Consider the following 18,408-nt stretch of genomic DNA (forward strand, 5'->3'; position numbering starts at 1 on the left):
AACCAGTAAACACATTATGTTACGTGGCAGAAGGAAATTAAGGTTACTAATCAGCTAACCTGAAAATAGGGGGATTATCCTGATTTATCTGGTAGACCCACTGTAATTACAAGAGTTCTTTAAAGGTGGAAGAGGGAGACCAGAGACTCAGTGTCAGAGTGAGGCAGTAGGACAGAGACTTGACAAACTGTTGTAGGCTTTGAAGATGAAAGGGCAACCTCTAAAACCTGGAGAAGTCAAGAAAACAGATTCTCTATTAGAGCATCCAGAAGGAACACAGTCCTGCCAACACTTTGATTTTGGACTTCTAAACCACAGAACTCTAAGATGACAAATTTGTGTTGTTTTATGACACCGAGTTTGTGGTAATTTGTTACAGCAGCAGTGCATGTTGGATCTGTTTCTTTTACTTTAACCTTTGCTTTCTGCTGTTTTTGTTCACTAAAAGGATACTGTCTATACGTAATGGCCTGCCTCGGGGAACCCTGCCCCTCTGCCTGAATGTTAAACCAAAGTGCCTTTGTTCAGGGAAACATCCGGACCCTGTCCACCTGTGGATGGCTACAAGAAAGAAGAAATTAACACCTCCCCTCCCCGAGGCTGGCCATTCCAGGTGATATTTGCAAAACTTATGGCCTTTTTACTTCCTCATCTCCTCCCCTTCTCTGTGCTATAAAAGAAACTGGCATCCAAACCTGGATAAAATAGTTATTTTGAGGGGCTTCCCTGGTGGCACAGTGGTTGAGAGTCTGCCTGCCAATGCAGGGGACACGGGTTCGAGCCCTGGTCTGGGAGGATCCTACATGCCGCGGAGCAGCTGGGCCCCGTGAGCCACAATTACTGAGCCTGCGTGTCTGGAGCCTGTGCTCCGCAACAAGAGAGGCTGCGATAGTGAGAGGCCTGTGCACCACGATGAAGAGTTGCCCCCGCTTGCCACAACTGGAGAAAGCCCTCGCACAGAAACGAAGACCCAACACAGCTATAAATTAATTAATTAATTAATTAAAAAATAAATAAATAAACTGAAAGGGACCCAGATTCTATTTATTAAAAAAAAAGATAGTTATTTTGAGACTTTAGTCTGCCATCTTCTCGGTCTGCCGGCTTTCCGAATAAAGTCATATTCCTTGCCTCAACACATTTTCCATAATAGAATAACAAAATAGTTACTCTTGAAAATATAAAATCTAAAAACGATAGGTGAGGGCTTCCCTGGTGGCACAGTGGTTAAGAATCCGCCTGCCAATGCAGGGGACACGGGTTCGAGCCCTGGTCTGGGAAGATCCCACATGCCGCGGAGCAACTAAGCCCGTGCGCCACAACTACTGAGCCTGCGCTGTAGAGCCCGCGAGCCACAACTACTGAAGCCCGTGTGCCACAACTACTGAAGCCCGTGTGCCACAACTACTGAAGCCCGTGCGCCTAGAGCCTGTGCTCCACAGCAAGAGAAGCCACCGCAGTGAGAAGCCCACACACCACAACAAAGAGTAGCCCCCACTCTCAGCAACTAGAGAAAACCCGTGTGCAGCAGTGAAGACCCAATGCAGCCCAAAATTAAATAAATGAATAAATAAATAAATTTATTTATAAAGAAAAAGATGATAGCTGAAGAGTATTGATGAGTAATATAAAGGACTTATATGATGATTGCTTTGAGAAACTGAAGACATTTACCCTGGAAAAGAAAAAATAGGGGACATAACTACCTTCAATTTATCACATGGAAGGTAGTTTGTAAAACCAAAGAGAAAGGCTGGGATAGTGAATGGAAGCTATAAGGAGACATTTCACCTCAGATTGTGAAAGAACTTTCCATAAAAGCAGGACTGCTTTGTGAGTTCCCCATCAGTGGAAATGTTCTGGCACTTGATAATTGATAATACAATATACACAGTGGCTAATGGCAAAGGCTGCAGAGTCAAACATAGGTTTGAATTCCAGAACTGTCACTTTTAGGCTATATATCCTCGGGCAAGTTAGTCTATCCATCCCTATTTTCACATGGATTAATATCTACTTCATAGGATTGTGTTGTGAGACAGTGCCTATAAATTGCTTAATTTAGAGCCTATTTCTGAAAAATATTATTATTATTCAGATCATTGTAGCATTAATGCAGTTCTTGAACTAGATCACCTTAACCTGAAGAATTTTATTCTCTTCACACAATCTGTACACAAATGTTTCATTGCAGCTTATTCGTAATAGCCAAAACCTGGAAACAGCCCAGATGTCCTTCAATGGATGAATGGTTAAACAAACAGGCACATTCATACCATGGAATAGTACTCAGGATTAAAAGAAAAACTATTGATGCATATAACACACAACCTAGATGAATTTCTAGAAAATTATGATGAATGGAAAAAGCCGATATTAAAAGGTTGCATACAGTATGATTTCATTTATATAACATGCTTGAAATGAAAAAATTACAGAAATAGAGAACAGATTAGTGGTTGTCATGGGTTAAGGAATGGGAGGGTTGTGGGAGGGAAGTGCAGGAGGCTGTAGAAGGGCAACCTGAGGGATCCTTAAAGTGATGGAAATGTTCTGTATTTTGACTGTATCAAGGTCAATATCCTGGTTGTGAGATTGTACTATAGTTTTGCAAGATGTTACCATTGGAGGAAACTGGGTAAAGGATACATGGAACATGTATTATTTCTTTCACTTGCCTGTGAATATGTAAATATCTCAATAGTAAATGTTTAATTTAAAAAATAATCTATGATTTTTGTGACCACTGAAGTGTTAGCATATAGCCTTTGGGATACCTTTCTAAGTTTGGTACAGACTTTTTCTGACTTCCTTTTCAGTGTACACTTGGCCTATGTGACAATACTTTTTTTTTTTCTTTTTTTTTTTTTTTAAGGATTTTCTTTTTAATTAATTAATTAATTTATTTTTGTCTGTATTGGGTCTTCGGTTCGTGCGAGGGCTTTCTCCAGTTGCGGCAAGCGGGGGCCACTCTTCATCGCGGTGCGGGGACCGCTCTTCATCGCGGTGCGCGGGCCTTTCTCCATCGCGGCCCCTCCCGTTGCGGGGCACAGGCTCCAGACGCGCAGGCTCAGCAATTGTGGCTCACGGGCCCAGCTGCTCCGTGGCATGTGGGATCTTCCCAGACCAGGGCTCGAACCCGTGTCCCCTGCATTAGCAGGCAGATTCTCAACCACTGCGCCACCAGGGAAGCCCTTTTTTTTTCTTTTTAAAGAAAGAGGGCTCTAACACTAGCCAGAAAGTTTCGTCAGAAGAGTGACAGAACTTTAAATACAATAGTGAGTAAATGTCCCTTACAAGTGTACCTGAAAACACTTCAAAGGGTTTAAAGACTAAGGAATTATTTGTCTTTATTTATTTATTTATTTATTTTTATTTTTGGCTGCATTGGGTCTTAGTTGTGGCATGCGGGATCTTCGTGGCAGCGTGCGGGCTTCTCTCTAGTTGTGGCATGCAGGTTTTCTCTCTAGTTGTGGCTTGCGGGTTCCAGAGCACGTGGGCTCTGTAATTTGCGGCTCGCAGACTCTAGTTGAGGCACGCGGCATTAGTTGCCCCGCAGCACGTGGGATCTTAGTTCACTGACCAGGGATCGGACCCGCATCCCCTGACTTGTAAGGCGGATTCTTTACCACTGGACCACCAGGGAAGTCCCTATCCACACTTTAAACAAAGAATGACTGGGATTGGAGGGAGGACTTTTCTTCCTTGAAATAGTAGAAATAGACAACAGGTAGAGTCTCAGAATGATGGCAGTTGAACAATATTAGAGAAGTATTTTAATGATATCTTTGAGAATTTTTTTCTTCATCTTCCTAGAAAGCTTGAGAAAATTATTTATCTTTAATTTTAACCATCAGTCTTATTTTGGTTTGTTTTTTCCCTTTTTTTTATGGTGGTAAAATATACATAATATAAAATATACCATCTTAACCATTTTTAAGTGTATAGTTCCATGATATTATACATTCACATTATTGTGTAGCCATCACACCATCCATCTCCATAACTCTTTTCATCTTGTACAATCAGTCGGTTTTAATAGGAAACCTGTCCTTTATCTGCCTTCCAGTTACAATGTGGTTAACTTGTACTCTGCAAATCAACATTCAAAGGATATGAAAAAACCGAAAGGAGAAATCATTACTCAATTTTTTCATAGTATTAGTGGCTTTGAACCGCTTTCTTGCAGTGCCCTGATTTGTATATGTCTTGGAATGTAGAATGAGCAAATACTCCATTCTTCTGCTTTCATTTGGCCTGTCAATAGGATTTTTTTCTACTTACAGGTATTTTAAAGAACATGGAAAATGTGGTTTAGTCTGGATTGTCTGCTTTGAGATCAGACTTTTGAGATTCACTGACCCCCCTTTTTTCTTAAAGTATTTTCTGTTATTCTTATATAAGCCGTGTGTGTGTGTGTGTGTGTGTGTGTATGTAATTTACCTTTAAAAGCAGTAGGAAAATATTGAAGGGTTTTAAGAGCCAGACTTCAGTGGAAAGGATGGATTGGAGAAGTTCAAGGATGGAGGCTGGTAGGCCCAATGTTGTAATATGGATACAAGATGACAGGATAGAAGATGGAAAGCTGGTCACATTTTCCTGACCAGCATTTCCCATAATCTCTAAAACATAGCCAGAGTAATGGCCTCAATGACCACAGGCATACCTGGAGGAAGTAGTGACCTCAGGACCATGTCACCCACTCTTTCTAGGACACTACCTCCTTCCAGAGCTGCAGCCCACAGCTGTCTCATAATAGTGGTTGTACCAGGGCACATTGAGAAGATCTGGGGAGCAGGATTGGGTAGGCCAGATCCTGTTGGAGTGGCATTGGGGTCCTGAATAGTTCGGGAGTTGGGAAACTTGAGGTTGGGTAGAGGGCTTAGGGTTGGAAATCAGCTGATACAGAGGGTTAGAATTGGTATGGGAGTTAGCTGGTCACGGATCGGGGAGGACAGTGTTGGAGGCAGGGAGTTGAGGTAATTGAAATAGGGGAGGATTGAGAAGAACTGGGGTTAAGAAAATTGAGCTGGTCAAAGATGGTGGTGTTGGGTGCCAGGTGATGGTGGGTATAAGGTAGAGATTGATACTGGGTAGTGTTGGGCACTGGGTGGTTGTGTCAGTGGTTGCCAAAACTACCTCCAGGTTCTGTGATTCCCTAGGAGGACTCAGAGGTCAGCACATAGTCGTACTTACAGCTATGATTTATTACAGCAAAAGGATACAGAGCAAAATCAGCACAGGGAAAAGGCACATTGGGCAAAATCTGGAGGAAACCAGGTATAAGTTTCCAAGAGTCCTTTCCCAGTAGAATCACATTAGACACACTTGATTCCTTCAGCAAAAAATTGTGACAACACGTGAAATGTTGCCACCCAGGGAAACTATCAACAGAGTCTCAGTGCCCACGGTTTTTATTGGGGCTGGTTGGTTATATAGTCATTATCAGCCTCGCATGTAGTAAATTTCCAGACTCCCAGAAGGAAAGCAGGTGTTTAATGTAAACCATGTTGTTTGTATAAATAGTTGAGGCACAGTGACCCACTCTTACCAGTTCTGGGAGTGGTGGGAACTCTCCTGAAATCCAAGTTCCCAGACACCAGCTAAGGGGCAACCTTGCAAGTAGGCCTTTCTAAGGACAGCAGTCTTAGACTTGCTCTGTTAGCTCTTCTCTGAACAGTTGGATTAGGCAGCAGGTGGTGGTGGTGGGCGTTGGGCAGTGGTGGACAGCAGTAGAGGCAGTGTAAGGCAGAACTAAGGAGAACCGTTGAAGAACAGGGAACAGAGGGGACCTCAACCCTGCCTGTGGCCTAGTAGAATTCATCCTCACGCCTGGGCACATGCTCACAGCCACCACCTTACTCCACAGCAGCAGCCCTTCCACTAGCAGCCAGGAGGATGTTATTAATAGTATTTTGCAACAACGGGAGTTCCAAGGGTTCCAAGGCCAAGTAAATTTGGATTAAAATGAAGTCTCTTAACTATAGTTTTCCCCAAAGCCTTTAAATGTGTGAATATGTGCATATATTATAATTATTCAAGAAGTGAATAACTATATAGCATTTTCAAATTTCTTTGGCCAGAGAACATTCGTGCATTTTATGACTAGTTAGTATTCACCAAACTCATTTTGGGAACTGCTGCTCTAGAACTTTTGGTTTTCAAACACAGCAAAGGAGCCCTGCAATCCCACATGTAAATGTGAGGCAGGCCAGTAGAGACCATGCCACTGTGTAGTCTGTATAGTGTGGGCACGTGAAAGCACAAAACACATTTTTGAATGACTGAATTAAGGAATGCTTTGGCATCTTTATTAAAAAGTAAACTAGCCTTTTCCGCGCTACCCAGACAGGGGTCCCTACGGCGTTGTTCTGGATTCCCATTGTAACTTAAAGGGAAACTTTCACAATGTCCGGAGCCCTTGATGTCCTGCAAATGAAGGAGGAGGATGTCCTCAAATTTCTTGCAGCTGGAACCCACTTAGGTGGCACCAACCTTGACTTCCAAATGGAACAGTACATCTACAAAAGGAACAGTGATGGCATCTACATGATAAATCTGAAGAGAACCTGAGAGAAGCTTCTCTTGGCAGCTGGTGCCATTGTTGCCATTGAAAACCCAGCTGATGTCAGTGTCGTATCCTCCAGGAATACTGGCCAGCGAGCTGTGCTGAAGTTTGCTGCTGCCACTGGAGCTACTCCTATTGCTGGCCGCTTCACTCCTGGAGGCTTCACTAACCCGATCCAGGCAGCCTTCCGGGAGCCGAGACTTCTGGTGGTTACTGATCCCAGGGCTGACCAGTCTCTCACAGAGGCCTTTTACATTAACCCGCCCACCATTACTCTGTGTAACACAGACTCTCCTCTGCGTTATGTGGACATTGCCATCCCATGCAACAACAAGGGAGCTCACTCAGTGAGTCTGATGTGAAGTTCTGCGCATGCGTGGCACCATCTCCCGTGAACACCCATGGGAGGTCATGCCTGATCTCTACTTCTACAGAGATCCTGAAGAGATTGAAAAGGAAGAGCAGGCGGCAGCTGAGAAGACTGTGACCAAGGAGGAATTTCGGGGTGAATGGACCATTCCAGCTCCTGAGTTCACTGCTGCTCAACCTGAGGTGGCAGACTGGTCTGAAGGTGCGCAGGTGCTCCCTGTGCCTATTCAGCAGTTCCCTGCTGAAGACCGGAGTGCTCAGCCTGCCACTGAAGCCTGGTTTGCAGCTCCCACTGCTCAGGCCACTGAATGAGTAGGAACAACCACTGAGTGGTCTTAAGCTGTTCTTCCACAAACTCTTAAAATGGAAAGAGGTTGATGGGAAAATAAGCAGTTTCTAAAAGAGAAATAGTAAGCTTGAAAACTAAAAGGAGATAGAATTCAGAGGAGTTTGTGTCATCTCTTAACCATACTATAAGCTCTGTTGGGTCAGGGACTGAACAGCTTTGTTCACCATCTTATTAACAGGCCCTGGCACATAATAGGTCCTCAGTAAGTGTTGAATAAATGGGTGCGACTCTGTTGTTGTTGTTACTGTTGAATAAACAGGTGTAACACTGTTGTTGCTGCTGCTTTAAAGATTTTGGATGTAAGAAAGGTGAAAATTATTAGCCAAAATGAAGTAGGTGATTACCTGAAGATTTGATTTAGTTATGCTATCTACTAGTGAATATTGAGAGTTGGATTTAAGTATTTTAAACATTTTTTAGCTCCCACATGATGAGGGTTTTTAAGTTAAATACTTCCAACATACAAATGAATAAATATAACACACATGGTATAAAAATAATAAATACTCATATCTATTATCCATCATTTGAAATAGATCATTACAATTCGTTTGTGTGCCCTGCCCCAATCTTGTCCCTTTACCTCTTCCCTAAGGGTAAGCATTATTCTAAATGTGTGCTTATCATTCTCTTGCCTTTCTCTTTCAGTTTTATTACATATATGTGTATTCTCCAGATAATTAGGATTTATGTTTTTGAGTTTCATATAAATTATATCATTCTGTATATTACAGTTTTCACTCAGTATTAGTTTTTGAGATCCATCTATGTCCTACATGTAACTGCAGTTTATTCTTTTTATTTTTGGCATTCCATTGCATGACCATATCTCCGTTTATCCACTCTTCTATCAATGGACATTTGGGCTTTTTACAGTTTTTGATAATTCATATTCTACTACTATGAACATTGTGATACATATTTCCCAGTGTACATGTATATGTGTTTTTCTAAAATAAATACGAAGGAGTAGAATACCTGGGCCATAGACATGTACATGTTCAACTTTACAGATAATGTCACATTTGTTTTCCAAGATATTTGTATTTATAATTCCATTGACAGTATAGGAAACTTCCCAGTGCTTCACAGCCTCTTTAACATTTGCTGTTGTCTTTTGCATTTTTCTCAATATGATGGTTGTGGATGGTATCTCATTGTGGTGGTTTTAATTTACATTTCCCTGATTTGTCATAAGGGTTGAACTCTTTCCATGGGTTTACTAGCCATTTGTATTCCCTTTTCTGTGAAATATCTGTTCGTGTCTTCTGCTCATTTTTTTAATCAGTTTAAAGGCATTATTTATTCTAGATACTAATCCATTGTGCAAATATCTTTTCCCAGTTGTGGCTTACCTTTTCACTTTTTTTTAAAAGTGCAGGGATAATGCTGAAAGGAATGACAAGGCTTATCTCCAGGGTCCATAAGGTGAGTCCTGACTGACCTAAGTGCTTTGTGTAAACTGTCTTTAGGTGGATTTCTTTTCTGGATTGATTGTATCCAGAATAAAATGCTCTGGAGAACTTCAGCTGACTAGTTTTGCTCAAAAGAACAGTCACAATTCCATTTCTCTGCCCATACACTTCACTCCCAACTGCCCTAAAAATCCAATAACAGGTGTTAGTAGAATAGTTGCACTTGGGAATTTACCCTAACATAGGAGAACTAACATTTTTTAAAGGAGATAAATAAGGTTAAGTGCAGTTATCTTTATTAACTTTTATTATTCTCCAGTTGGGTCAATGATTATCATCCCTTCATGAAGTATTCAAAAAAAAAATAAGTTGCCGATTTCTGATAGTTGATTAAAATAATAAAATCATATGTAAGAAAGACTATTCTGTTGCTTTACTTCATTCTCTCATTTATTTAGCAAATAGTTTTTCAGTACCTTCCTTATGGCAGATACTCAGGACTCTAAGATGACTCATTTCACTAATGGTTACTATTTGTTTTTTTTGATGTTGTTTTTTAAATTAATTTATTTACTTTTGGCTGTGTTGGGTCTTTGTTGCTGTGCACGGGCTTTCTCTAGTTGCGGCGAGCAGGCGCTACTCTTCCTTGCAGTGCGTGGGCTTGTCGCAGAGCACGGGCTCTAGGCACGCGGGCTTCAGTAGTTGTGGCACCTGGGCTCAGTACTTGTGGCTCACGGGCTCTAGAGCATGGGCTCAGTAGTTGTGGTGCACAGGCTTAGTTGCTCTGCAGCATGTGGGATCTTCCTGGAGCAGGGCTCGAACCCGTGTCCCCTGCATTGGCAGACGGATTCTTAACCACTGTGCCACCAGGGAAGTCCCAGTGGTTACTATTTTTTGGGCATTCATTATGTGCCAGGCACTGTGCTAAGTGCTTTATTTCTCTTAATCTTCATGATCAACCCCTGAGGTAGATAATATCTTTGTTTCACAGATGCAGAAATTTAGGATTAGAAAGGCTAAGTAACTTGCCTGAGGTAACACGCTGTGAAGTTGTCTAACCCAGACTAGATACCAGGTCTGTCTGACTTCAAAGCCTGTGGCCTTAACCACTGTGCTGTATTGCATTTTATGGTCCATGTTTTCTTCAGGACCTCGAAGTCCAGTAGTGGGATCATGAATAAATGATTGTCATAGCATGGTGAAGCACCTAACCTGGATTAGTAGGGTCCAGAGGAAATTCTCCCAGAGTTATGTCTTAAAGGATGAGAACTGAGCTGGAAGGTCTTAGTCACTTCCATCTGATCATTTAATTACAGATTAGATTTCCTTAAAAAGGAGCCCTTCTTCTTATAGGATTCACCTTTTTTTCAGGGATTCATGACAAACTTATATACATAAAATAACCCATTTTTATAAAACAATATGAAAAAGCAAAGATCAACAAAGGGATGGATTTTGGCCCCAACTTATTATATTAAAAGGGTACAATTTCTTCTTCCTTTATAGCAGACAAGAAAGACCTGAGTCCAAAGTATAGAGGAATGTCAGTGAGGAGATTTTATGCTTTTTGTAGATTAGTTTAGAGTAACCTCCTTTATAGGCTCGTGAATGCCCTTCTTTCAAGAACTGCATGATTTTCATTCTGGAACGGTGCACAGGCAGTTGTACATATGGTTGTTTTCCCTGGAGACAAGAGACTAGCTGGGTGATGCCATATATAACACGAAGAAGTAAGGAATCCATTTTGCTAGCTTTTAATTTGCTGCAAAAAACATTTAACTAAAAAGTCATAGATTTCTTGTAGAAATAGCACCACCTTGTGGTCCTTGAATATCTTTAATTTTCCACTTGACTGCTACTTTATTTAGAGACATGATGCTTTCTCTCCCGTAGAATTGAGAACATTGTAGGGTGTATTGTTCAGATCCTATGGAGGTAACAGGCCTTGAATTCTCATTGGCTTAACTCAGCACATGATATTGTTTGTGTTGTGTGTATATGTTTTGTTTTGCTCTTGATGTTGCTATATTTCCAAAATGGTTTACAGGGAGGGAATTCCTTTTCGGTCCAGTGGTTAAGAATCTGCACTTCCACTGCAGGAGGCACGGGTTCGATCCCTGGTCGGGGAACTAAGATCTCACGTGCTGTGCAGTGCTGCCAAAAAAAATGGTTTACAGGCAAATATGGGAGGGGATAGACATAGGGATGCAGTTTTGTCATCTTGGGATGCCATCTCAGCATGTAGGTTTTAAGGTTGCCACAGCAGGAGAAAAAAGAGAATTTACACCCACTCTTAACTGGCTCTGACTAGAATTGACCCAAGTTATTTCTGTTGATAGCTCATTAGCCAGAACTAATCATGTGACCCCAGTCTTTCTGCAAGGGAGGCTGGGAGGTATCGAGTACATGTGATAAACATTGGTGTCTCTGCATTCGCAGACAATGTTGGAGCAACTGTATTACTTTACCCTATTACTTTACATTAAATATTGCAAATTCTGGTTCAGAGGTTTATATGTGCAGTTCACTGAGTTGCAGTGTAGTGCAGTTTACTCTCACTTAGCTGGATGCTTTACAAACTCCCCCATCTCATCATGTCTCTAAGAAAGATTTTTTTATTCCAGGGCACAAGTATGAAGTATTTGTGGTGCATGGGGTACTTGGAGAAGGAGATACAAAAATGAATAAAACCTGATCCCTTCTCTTTCAAGTGTGTGTGGCCTAAAATGGGAGACAAACTTGTGTGTAAGATAACATGATGCAATAAAAAGGATAAAGATTTTGGAGTCAGACAAACTTGGATTTGAATTCTGGTTTCATCACCTACCAACTCTGTGACTTTAGACAAAGTTATTTAACTTCCCTGAACTTTGATTTCCCTCATAAGAAAACAGCATAATATTCTACCTATCTTCTAGGATTCTTGGCTCAAAAATAATGTGTGTATAACACTCTGTTGCCTAGCATTTTATAGGTACTCAGTTAACAAAAGCCATGAATGTAGTTCAAGGCAGAGTAAAAATGCATGCAATACAAAGAAAGTGCTATCTATAGAGAGGGAAAGATAATTGCTTTTGCCTGGAGGTGTCTGGCAAATCCTCACAGAGGATATGACATTTGAGGTGAGTCTTAAATGATGAGTAAGATTTAAATAGGGAGAGAGGGAAGCTGAAGTAGAATGAGCAGAAATATAAAGGCATGAAAGTGAATAACATGTTTTAGCATGGTTGGCTGGCTGGAGTATAGAGTTTATAAAGGAGTGGGACTAGAAAAGTAGGTTGAACTTATAGCAGTGGCCTTAATTATCATGCTAAGGACTTTGAGACTTATTTTGACATTAATAGGGAACCATCCAAACTTTTTGATTAGCGGAAGGTTAAACCTATTTGGGAGGACAAATCTTCTGGACTGCGGAAGATGAAGAGTCAAAGATTTAAAGATACCAGTTAAAAAGTTGTCAGGGAGTCAAAGGTCTTGTTAAATGGGTATAAGTGTTATGAGAGGTAGTACAAAAATAATATACATTTTCTGCACTCATGAAGCTGCTTGGTGAGACTAAATATAAATACAGGCAGCTTTCATACTATCTATTGACCTAGCGAGCAGCTCCCTTTCTACAGCCATCTCTCACAACCCTGTTTTCCTCATTCTACTGGATTCATACTCTAATCTTTCTCTTGTAACTGGCATCTTTTCACTTATACACAAGGCCTGTTATCCTTAAACTCAGCTTGGGAGTTCTCCAGTTAGCATTTTCTCAGATTTATCTCCTGAAATCTCATCCTCTTCCCCAAACCTTTCCCAGTTCTGAGGTTTCCATGTGCAGTTCACTGACATGCCTGTAGAGCAGTTTATTCACTTAGCTGGATGCTTTACTCACTCCCTCATTACACGTCCTTAATGAAAGATTCTTTATTTCAGGGCACAGCTAGCAAGAAAATTGTTGCAAGGAGTGTAATTATACCTATCAAATAGGAACATTGCACTAATCCCCTAATAACTGAGGTGACTAGGATTACTAGACAGCTGGGAATTGTACAATACTGGCCACCATTCATCACTGTAGGCAAGAGCATTAAATGAAGTTTCCTGAGTTAGGTTGTTAATGGCTGAGCTGTGCTCCTGAACAATCTCTAACGGAATTGTTTCCATATGGGACAGAGCCCAGACATAGCAACACAAGCTGGAACAGATTCAGAGTATGAATAATGTGATTGGACTTAGAGAATTATAAATAATAATAAGGATCTGTTTTACATAAAACTAAAATGCATGTTAGTGATATTTTTCCCTGTTGCAGATATGGCTTAAAACCTCAGTGTTGTAGCAAGCATAAAAAGCCTATTAATTGTAAAACACTAAAATGGTTTCTTTTATAGTTGGACCCTGGACGTTTTTTGCACATAGGGACCCAGGCACCCCAATGCCTTGCTGCTCACCTGGATAACCAGGTTGCAATTGAGAGTCCCAGAGCTATTTCCCGCACCAGTGAGAATGATCCGGTGAGTTGCTAATGTGTATATGGGTTTTTTTCAGGACTTATAATTTGTATTGCCATCATTTGACACATAAGAAAAACTGAAACTGAAAGAAGCTAAGCAGATTTTTACATATAGTCAGACAGTACCTGAGACAGCATTCTGGAACCCTGATCTTCCCCATCCCTATCTGATACCATGGTAACATAGCTCAGACAGGTCAGTCCATATCTGTTTTGGTTTAATTCCTACCATTGAACTCACTTTGTGCCAAGGGTTTTGTTGGGTATAGAGTTAGGTACCTAGTAAATACTTAACTACTCAATTCCTTAGAAGTTAAATTTAGTAGTTATTATTGATCTTAGTGTATGATGGGTTGGCAAACTTTTCCTACAGGAACCATATAGTAAATATTTTAGGCATATGAGCCAAAGTGATCTCTATCACAACTACTTAGCTCTGCCATAAACAAATGGGCCTGGCTGTGTTCCAGTAAAACTTTATTTACAAAAATGGGTAGCCAGCCATAGTTTACCAACCCTGGTACGGAGAATCCTAACGAAATCAACTTACTTGCCTGGGACCACATAGTTTTCCTAATAACCAATCTGGTACTATCTTCCACCTTTCTAAGTGGATTTCCTAGTGTCTGGAGAGGGAACTAACTTGATTTGTTGAGAAGAGCAGCATTTAAAGTGAAGTTTATCGGCAGAAACCAGGATTCCAGCAGTATCCAGTGTTGCATTTTCTATTTCAGGTCCCATTAGGCTAAATGCTGATTTCTCCTTCCTCAGTATTATTGTTGCCTCTTATAAATGAAATTAGTTGTATGGTCTGTGCTTAAATGTGAAGGGAACCAATAGCTTTTCTCTCCCTTTTTGTCCCTACCCCTGCCCTCTGAGTTGCCCCGTCTTAACATATGCTGTGCTTGTGGAAGGGAAAAAAATAACTCATTACCCAAAACGCCATCTCAGCAGGGTGTGTTTTATTTATGTCTCTAGCGTTCATCTACTTTCACAAGCACAAAATGAAATAGAATAAGTGAATGAAGTCATTGAATTGCCTTTCAGCTTTTCCTTGTAATTGTAGTCCCTTTATCTGCCAGTTCCTCCGAGGTTTCTATGGCAACAGTGGCATGCAGATGATCTTGTCACGTGACTGGATCATCTCTATGCACAGCACAGAAGAATCCAGATGGCAAGAATTGTCTCTGCTCCTTCCACATCTAGGGTTTATGTTGCCGAGCAACTGGCTTCATCATTCAGGCCAACATCAGCTTTATATATACACTGTGGATCTGGGGACAACAGTGAGCATTTTTTGTCTAAGAAATGAAAGAATATCTTTTCCAGCTCTGAGAGAGAAGTGTTTCCTCACTACAGTCTAGAAGGCCCTTGACACTTTTTCAAAGTCTTTGTCACTGTATCCATTATACCTGTTTGCATTTTTATTTCCTAGGCCAAGCATGGGGAGCAGCATGAGGGTCAGCACTACAACATATCCTTCCAAGATCTGAAGACTGTATTCCCCCATGGCCTGCCTCCTCGCTTTGTAATGCAGGTGCTCAAAACAGGGGAGGGAATTGGAGGGAGCTTATAACACAAGCTGTTGATAGCAGAGGGGTGGAATTAAATGAGTAGAAAACTATAAAAGATTTAATTTGAATCTTAAAAACAGAACAGATAAATTGAGCTATTGATTATCTTTTGTGAATAGTACTGTTGTTATAATTACTTTAAGCAAATGCTTATCTGCAGTTAACCTCTTTAAATCCTTTTTGGAGCCAGGCAAAATATTCTTAAGTAAATAAATAATATTCCACTCTTTTCCTTGTGTTACCCAACAGATTTCTAGAAACTTTAGATGTCAAATAATTGTTAAAAATGAATTTAATATTTGCCTTAGCAAAATATCATGAAAATAGTTTATATGTGTGGAAAAGCGAAAACATAATATACTTTTGAGCCAAATAGAAATGATATTTGGATTAGATGCATCATTCATTGTTCTTCTTCAGTCTCATGGGTTTTCAGAAAATGTAGTTTTGTGGTCATAAATTCAACCCAAAGAATGTAATCTTGGGTTGCTTTATAGCCATTGAAAGAATTCATAGTTAACTGCAAGCAGAGTTTATTGGCAAAATTTGTTCTTTTTTTTTTTTTAACACTTTTAATAAACATTTATTTATTTATTTATTTATTTGGCTGTGCCAGGTCTTAGTTGTGTCATGCAGACTCTTAGTTGTGGCATGCATGCAGGATCTAGTTCCCCGACCAGGGATCGTACCCAGGCCCCCTGCATTGGGAGCATGGAGTCTTACCCACTAGACCACCAGGGAAGTCCCTGGGAAAATTGGTTCTTTTGGCTAATTCCTGCTCAGTTAGTTTCAGCCTCAGAAATTATTCCTTCTTATTGAAATATCAAACTTGACTGTGCAGGTGATTTTTAGCTTAGAAACCAGAGGATGTCATTTCTTCAATGTGTTTTATTTCAAGAAATTAGATGAGACACCAGTAAAGGGGCTAATTCTAGGCCATAGACAGCTTGTCATCAAAAATTTTGTTAAGTTTGGAAATAGGACACGGTCAGAAGAAATCATCACTTTAAACTGTCCCAAGACATTCATAGTACAATCTCTAACATGGTTCTGAGGGCCTAACTTTAACTATTGCAGGTTGCTTTCAGAATGGTTAACCACCAGTGCTTTGGAGGGAATTACTCATACATTCTTTCCATAACTTCCATTTATGTAAAGGCCAACTCCCTCACCATTGTTTGTGTATTTTAGTACTGTCATATTGCCTAATACGGCATTTCTGTTTTAATATCTGTATCATGTTTTTGAAGGTTTCACTTTCCATTAAGTTTGAACTTACCTGTCAAAGTTCTTCTCCAATTCAATTGTTTGGTTAGGATTTCTTTAAAAAATACCAACACTATCTTAATCCTTACCTGATATACTTGTGAGTAGTATTTGTTAGGCATTTATTCTTATCAGTAGACATTATTAAATACTTTATTTGCAAATCATTTTCATACATATCACTGCTTCCCAAATTTTTCCACCAAATTATTCCTGGTGTCAAAAAGGGAATGAATTTTGTGTGTCAGTTCTCTGGTGTATCTGTATACTGGTGGTGTCAGGTATGGCCTCATAGCTGTGGGGCAGTTGGTCGCACCTGCTCCTGAGCTGGTATGTATATAAGTTCTAGAGAAAAATCTAGGTGGTTACAGTAATAAGAATTAGCTAAAGGGACTTCCCTGGTGGTCCAGTGGTTAAGAACCTGCCTTCCAATGCAGGGAACGTGGGGAACTAAGATCCCACATGCCGTGGGGCAACTAAGCCCACACGTCGCAACTACTGAGCCTCTGCCCCACAACTAGAGAGCCCACGTGCCGCAACTACAGAGCCCAAGCACTCTGGAGCCCACGAGCCACAACTAGAGAGAAGCCTGCGTGCCGCAACGAAAGATCCTGCGTGCCACAACTAAGACTCAATGCAACCAAAAATAAATAAATTAATTTAATTAAATTTAAAAAAAGAATTAGCTAAAAATAAATTTAAAAGAATTAACATTTATTTGATGCTTACCATGTGTCAGATGCTTTGTTAAGCATTTTACACGCTTTTAATATTTATATCAACCTTAAGTAGTTTACATAGTTATGTCTGGATTATTTGTAAATTTCAATTAACTGCTATAATATCTGTGCTTCATTTACAGAAATAATCAAAAGTTGACTGTTACACACTTGGTGCGGGATAATGTGTTTTAATTCTTAGCTAAATTACATGGCTAAATTTTCAAATTCAATACCAACCTTTCCTAACTGAATAAATGAAAAATAGGCAATTTGATGCTATGGTTGCTATGTTGGACTCAGTGTATATTACCAAGAACAGGCTAGAAGTTCCACACCCCACCCTCTCCTTCCTCTTTCCCTGTTTTGTTAGGTGAAGACATTCAATGAAGCTTGCCTGATGGTAAGGAGACCAGCCCTAGAGCTTCTGCATTACCTGAAAAACACCAATTTTGCTCATCCAGCTGTACGATACGTTTTCTGTATCCTTTCCTGCTTGCCTGGGCTATCTGAGCCAATGCTTTCCTCCCTCAAATGTGGGAAAAGAAGAAATGCTTTATTTGTTGACAGTCGAAGTGTCCCTCTTGGTGGTGTTTTCTTTTTCTTTTTTTTTTTTTTAATTAAGAAAATACCTTTATTTTTAGCCAGAAGGGGTTAAGTCAGAATTGACACTCCTGTAATACGAGTGCATGAAAATTCTAATATTTTGAAAATTGACAAAATTTATTTTCCTCAGGAACTTGTTTCTTTTACTCCTTGCTCTAATTGGAGATTTTTGCAGTCCTAAATTTAAAAGATGTAAGTAATCTATTTTAGTGGTACTGTCAAAACAGCTTTTTTTAAAACAATTAGGTGTGAACATATTAAATAGCCTATTAACATACTCCAACTTTTGGTGGCTCATCTCTAAAATGACCCAATTCTTCATCTCATGTTGTGCTTCTCCTGTTTTAGTTTATCACTTAAGATGCTTCATTTGCAGTTGAGTAAGAAGAAAGTCGAACTCAAAATGGCTTAGGTAATAAATGATTTTTGCCTAAGGAACAGGAACATCAGGTTTAGGCTCAGGTTTGGTTATTTCAGCAGTTCATTGAGGTCATCAAGAACTCAGATTCCAGGACTTCCCTGGCGGTCCTGCAGGTAAGACTCTGCTCTCCCAATGAGGGGGTCCTGGGCCCGATCCCCAGTCGGGGAACCAGACCCCGCAGGCATGCCAAAACTAAAGACCCCGCACGCTGCAACCAGGACCGGGCGCAGCCAAAACAAACAAATAAATATTCTTTTAAAAAAGAGAGAACTCAGATTCCTTTAATCTTTCTGTTGTCATCTTCACCATATTAGGTTTTGTCTCCAGGTTGATTTCTTCATGTTGACAAAATGGTTGCAGCAACTCCAAACATCTCATCTTCACAGAGCCATGTCCAAAGGCCAGAAAAGTAAACATTCCTTTCTTGCATTCTTTTTTTTTAAAACAAAGAAAAATTTCCCAGAAGCTTCCATCAGACATTCCCTCATTTCATATTGCCCAGAATTACGTCACACATCCATTCCTAAATCAATTCCTGGTGAGAAAAATGAAACTACTATTCCTTTCTCTTTTTTTATAAATTTATTATTTTTAAAAATATTTATTTATTTGGCTGTGAC

At 40.2% G+C, this 18,408-nt stretch overlaps 1 protein-coding gene and 1 pseudogene across 7 annotated transcripts in view; both read left to right on the plus strand.

Moving 5' to 3' along the window:
• The window catches only part of DAP3 (death associated protein 3), a 30,263-nt gene that overhangs the window by 1,985 nt on the left and 9,870 nt on the right, over positions 1–18,408 (plus strand). For 3 of the 7 annotated variants that reach the window (XM_057540190.1, XM_057540187.1, XM_057540221.1), the window contains exons 2-6: positions 449–613; positions 8,663–8,714; positions 13,081–13,203; positions 14,638–14,739; positions 17,135–17,243. In XM_057540190.1, coding sequence (XP_057396173.1) covers positions 558–613; positions 8,663–8,714; positions 13,081–13,203; positions 14,638–14,739; positions 17,135–17,243 — 442 coding nt within the window. In that variant the 5' untranslated portion in view covers positions 449–557. Of the gene's footprint in view, positions 1–448; positions 614–8,662; positions 8,715–13,080; positions 13,204–14,637; positions 14,740–17,134; positions 17,244–17,532; positions 17,560–18,408 lie in introns of all 7 variants that reach the window. The other 4 variants (XM_007171903.3, XM_007171906.3, XM_057540191.1 and 1 more) reach the window with 2 other exon arrangements.
• On the plus strand, positions 3,221–8,654 carry LOC130707108 (40S ribosomal protein SA-like; annotated as a pseudogene).

The sequence above is a fragment of the Balaenoptera acutorostrata genome, chromosome 1 (assembly GCF_949987535.1).
Source record: "Balaenoptera acutorostrata chromosome 1, mBalAcu1.1, whole genome shotgun sequence".
Taxonomy (NCBI): domain Eukaryota; kingdom Metazoa; phylum Chordata; class Mammalia; order Artiodactyla; family Balaenopteridae; genus Balaenoptera; species Balaenoptera acutorostrata.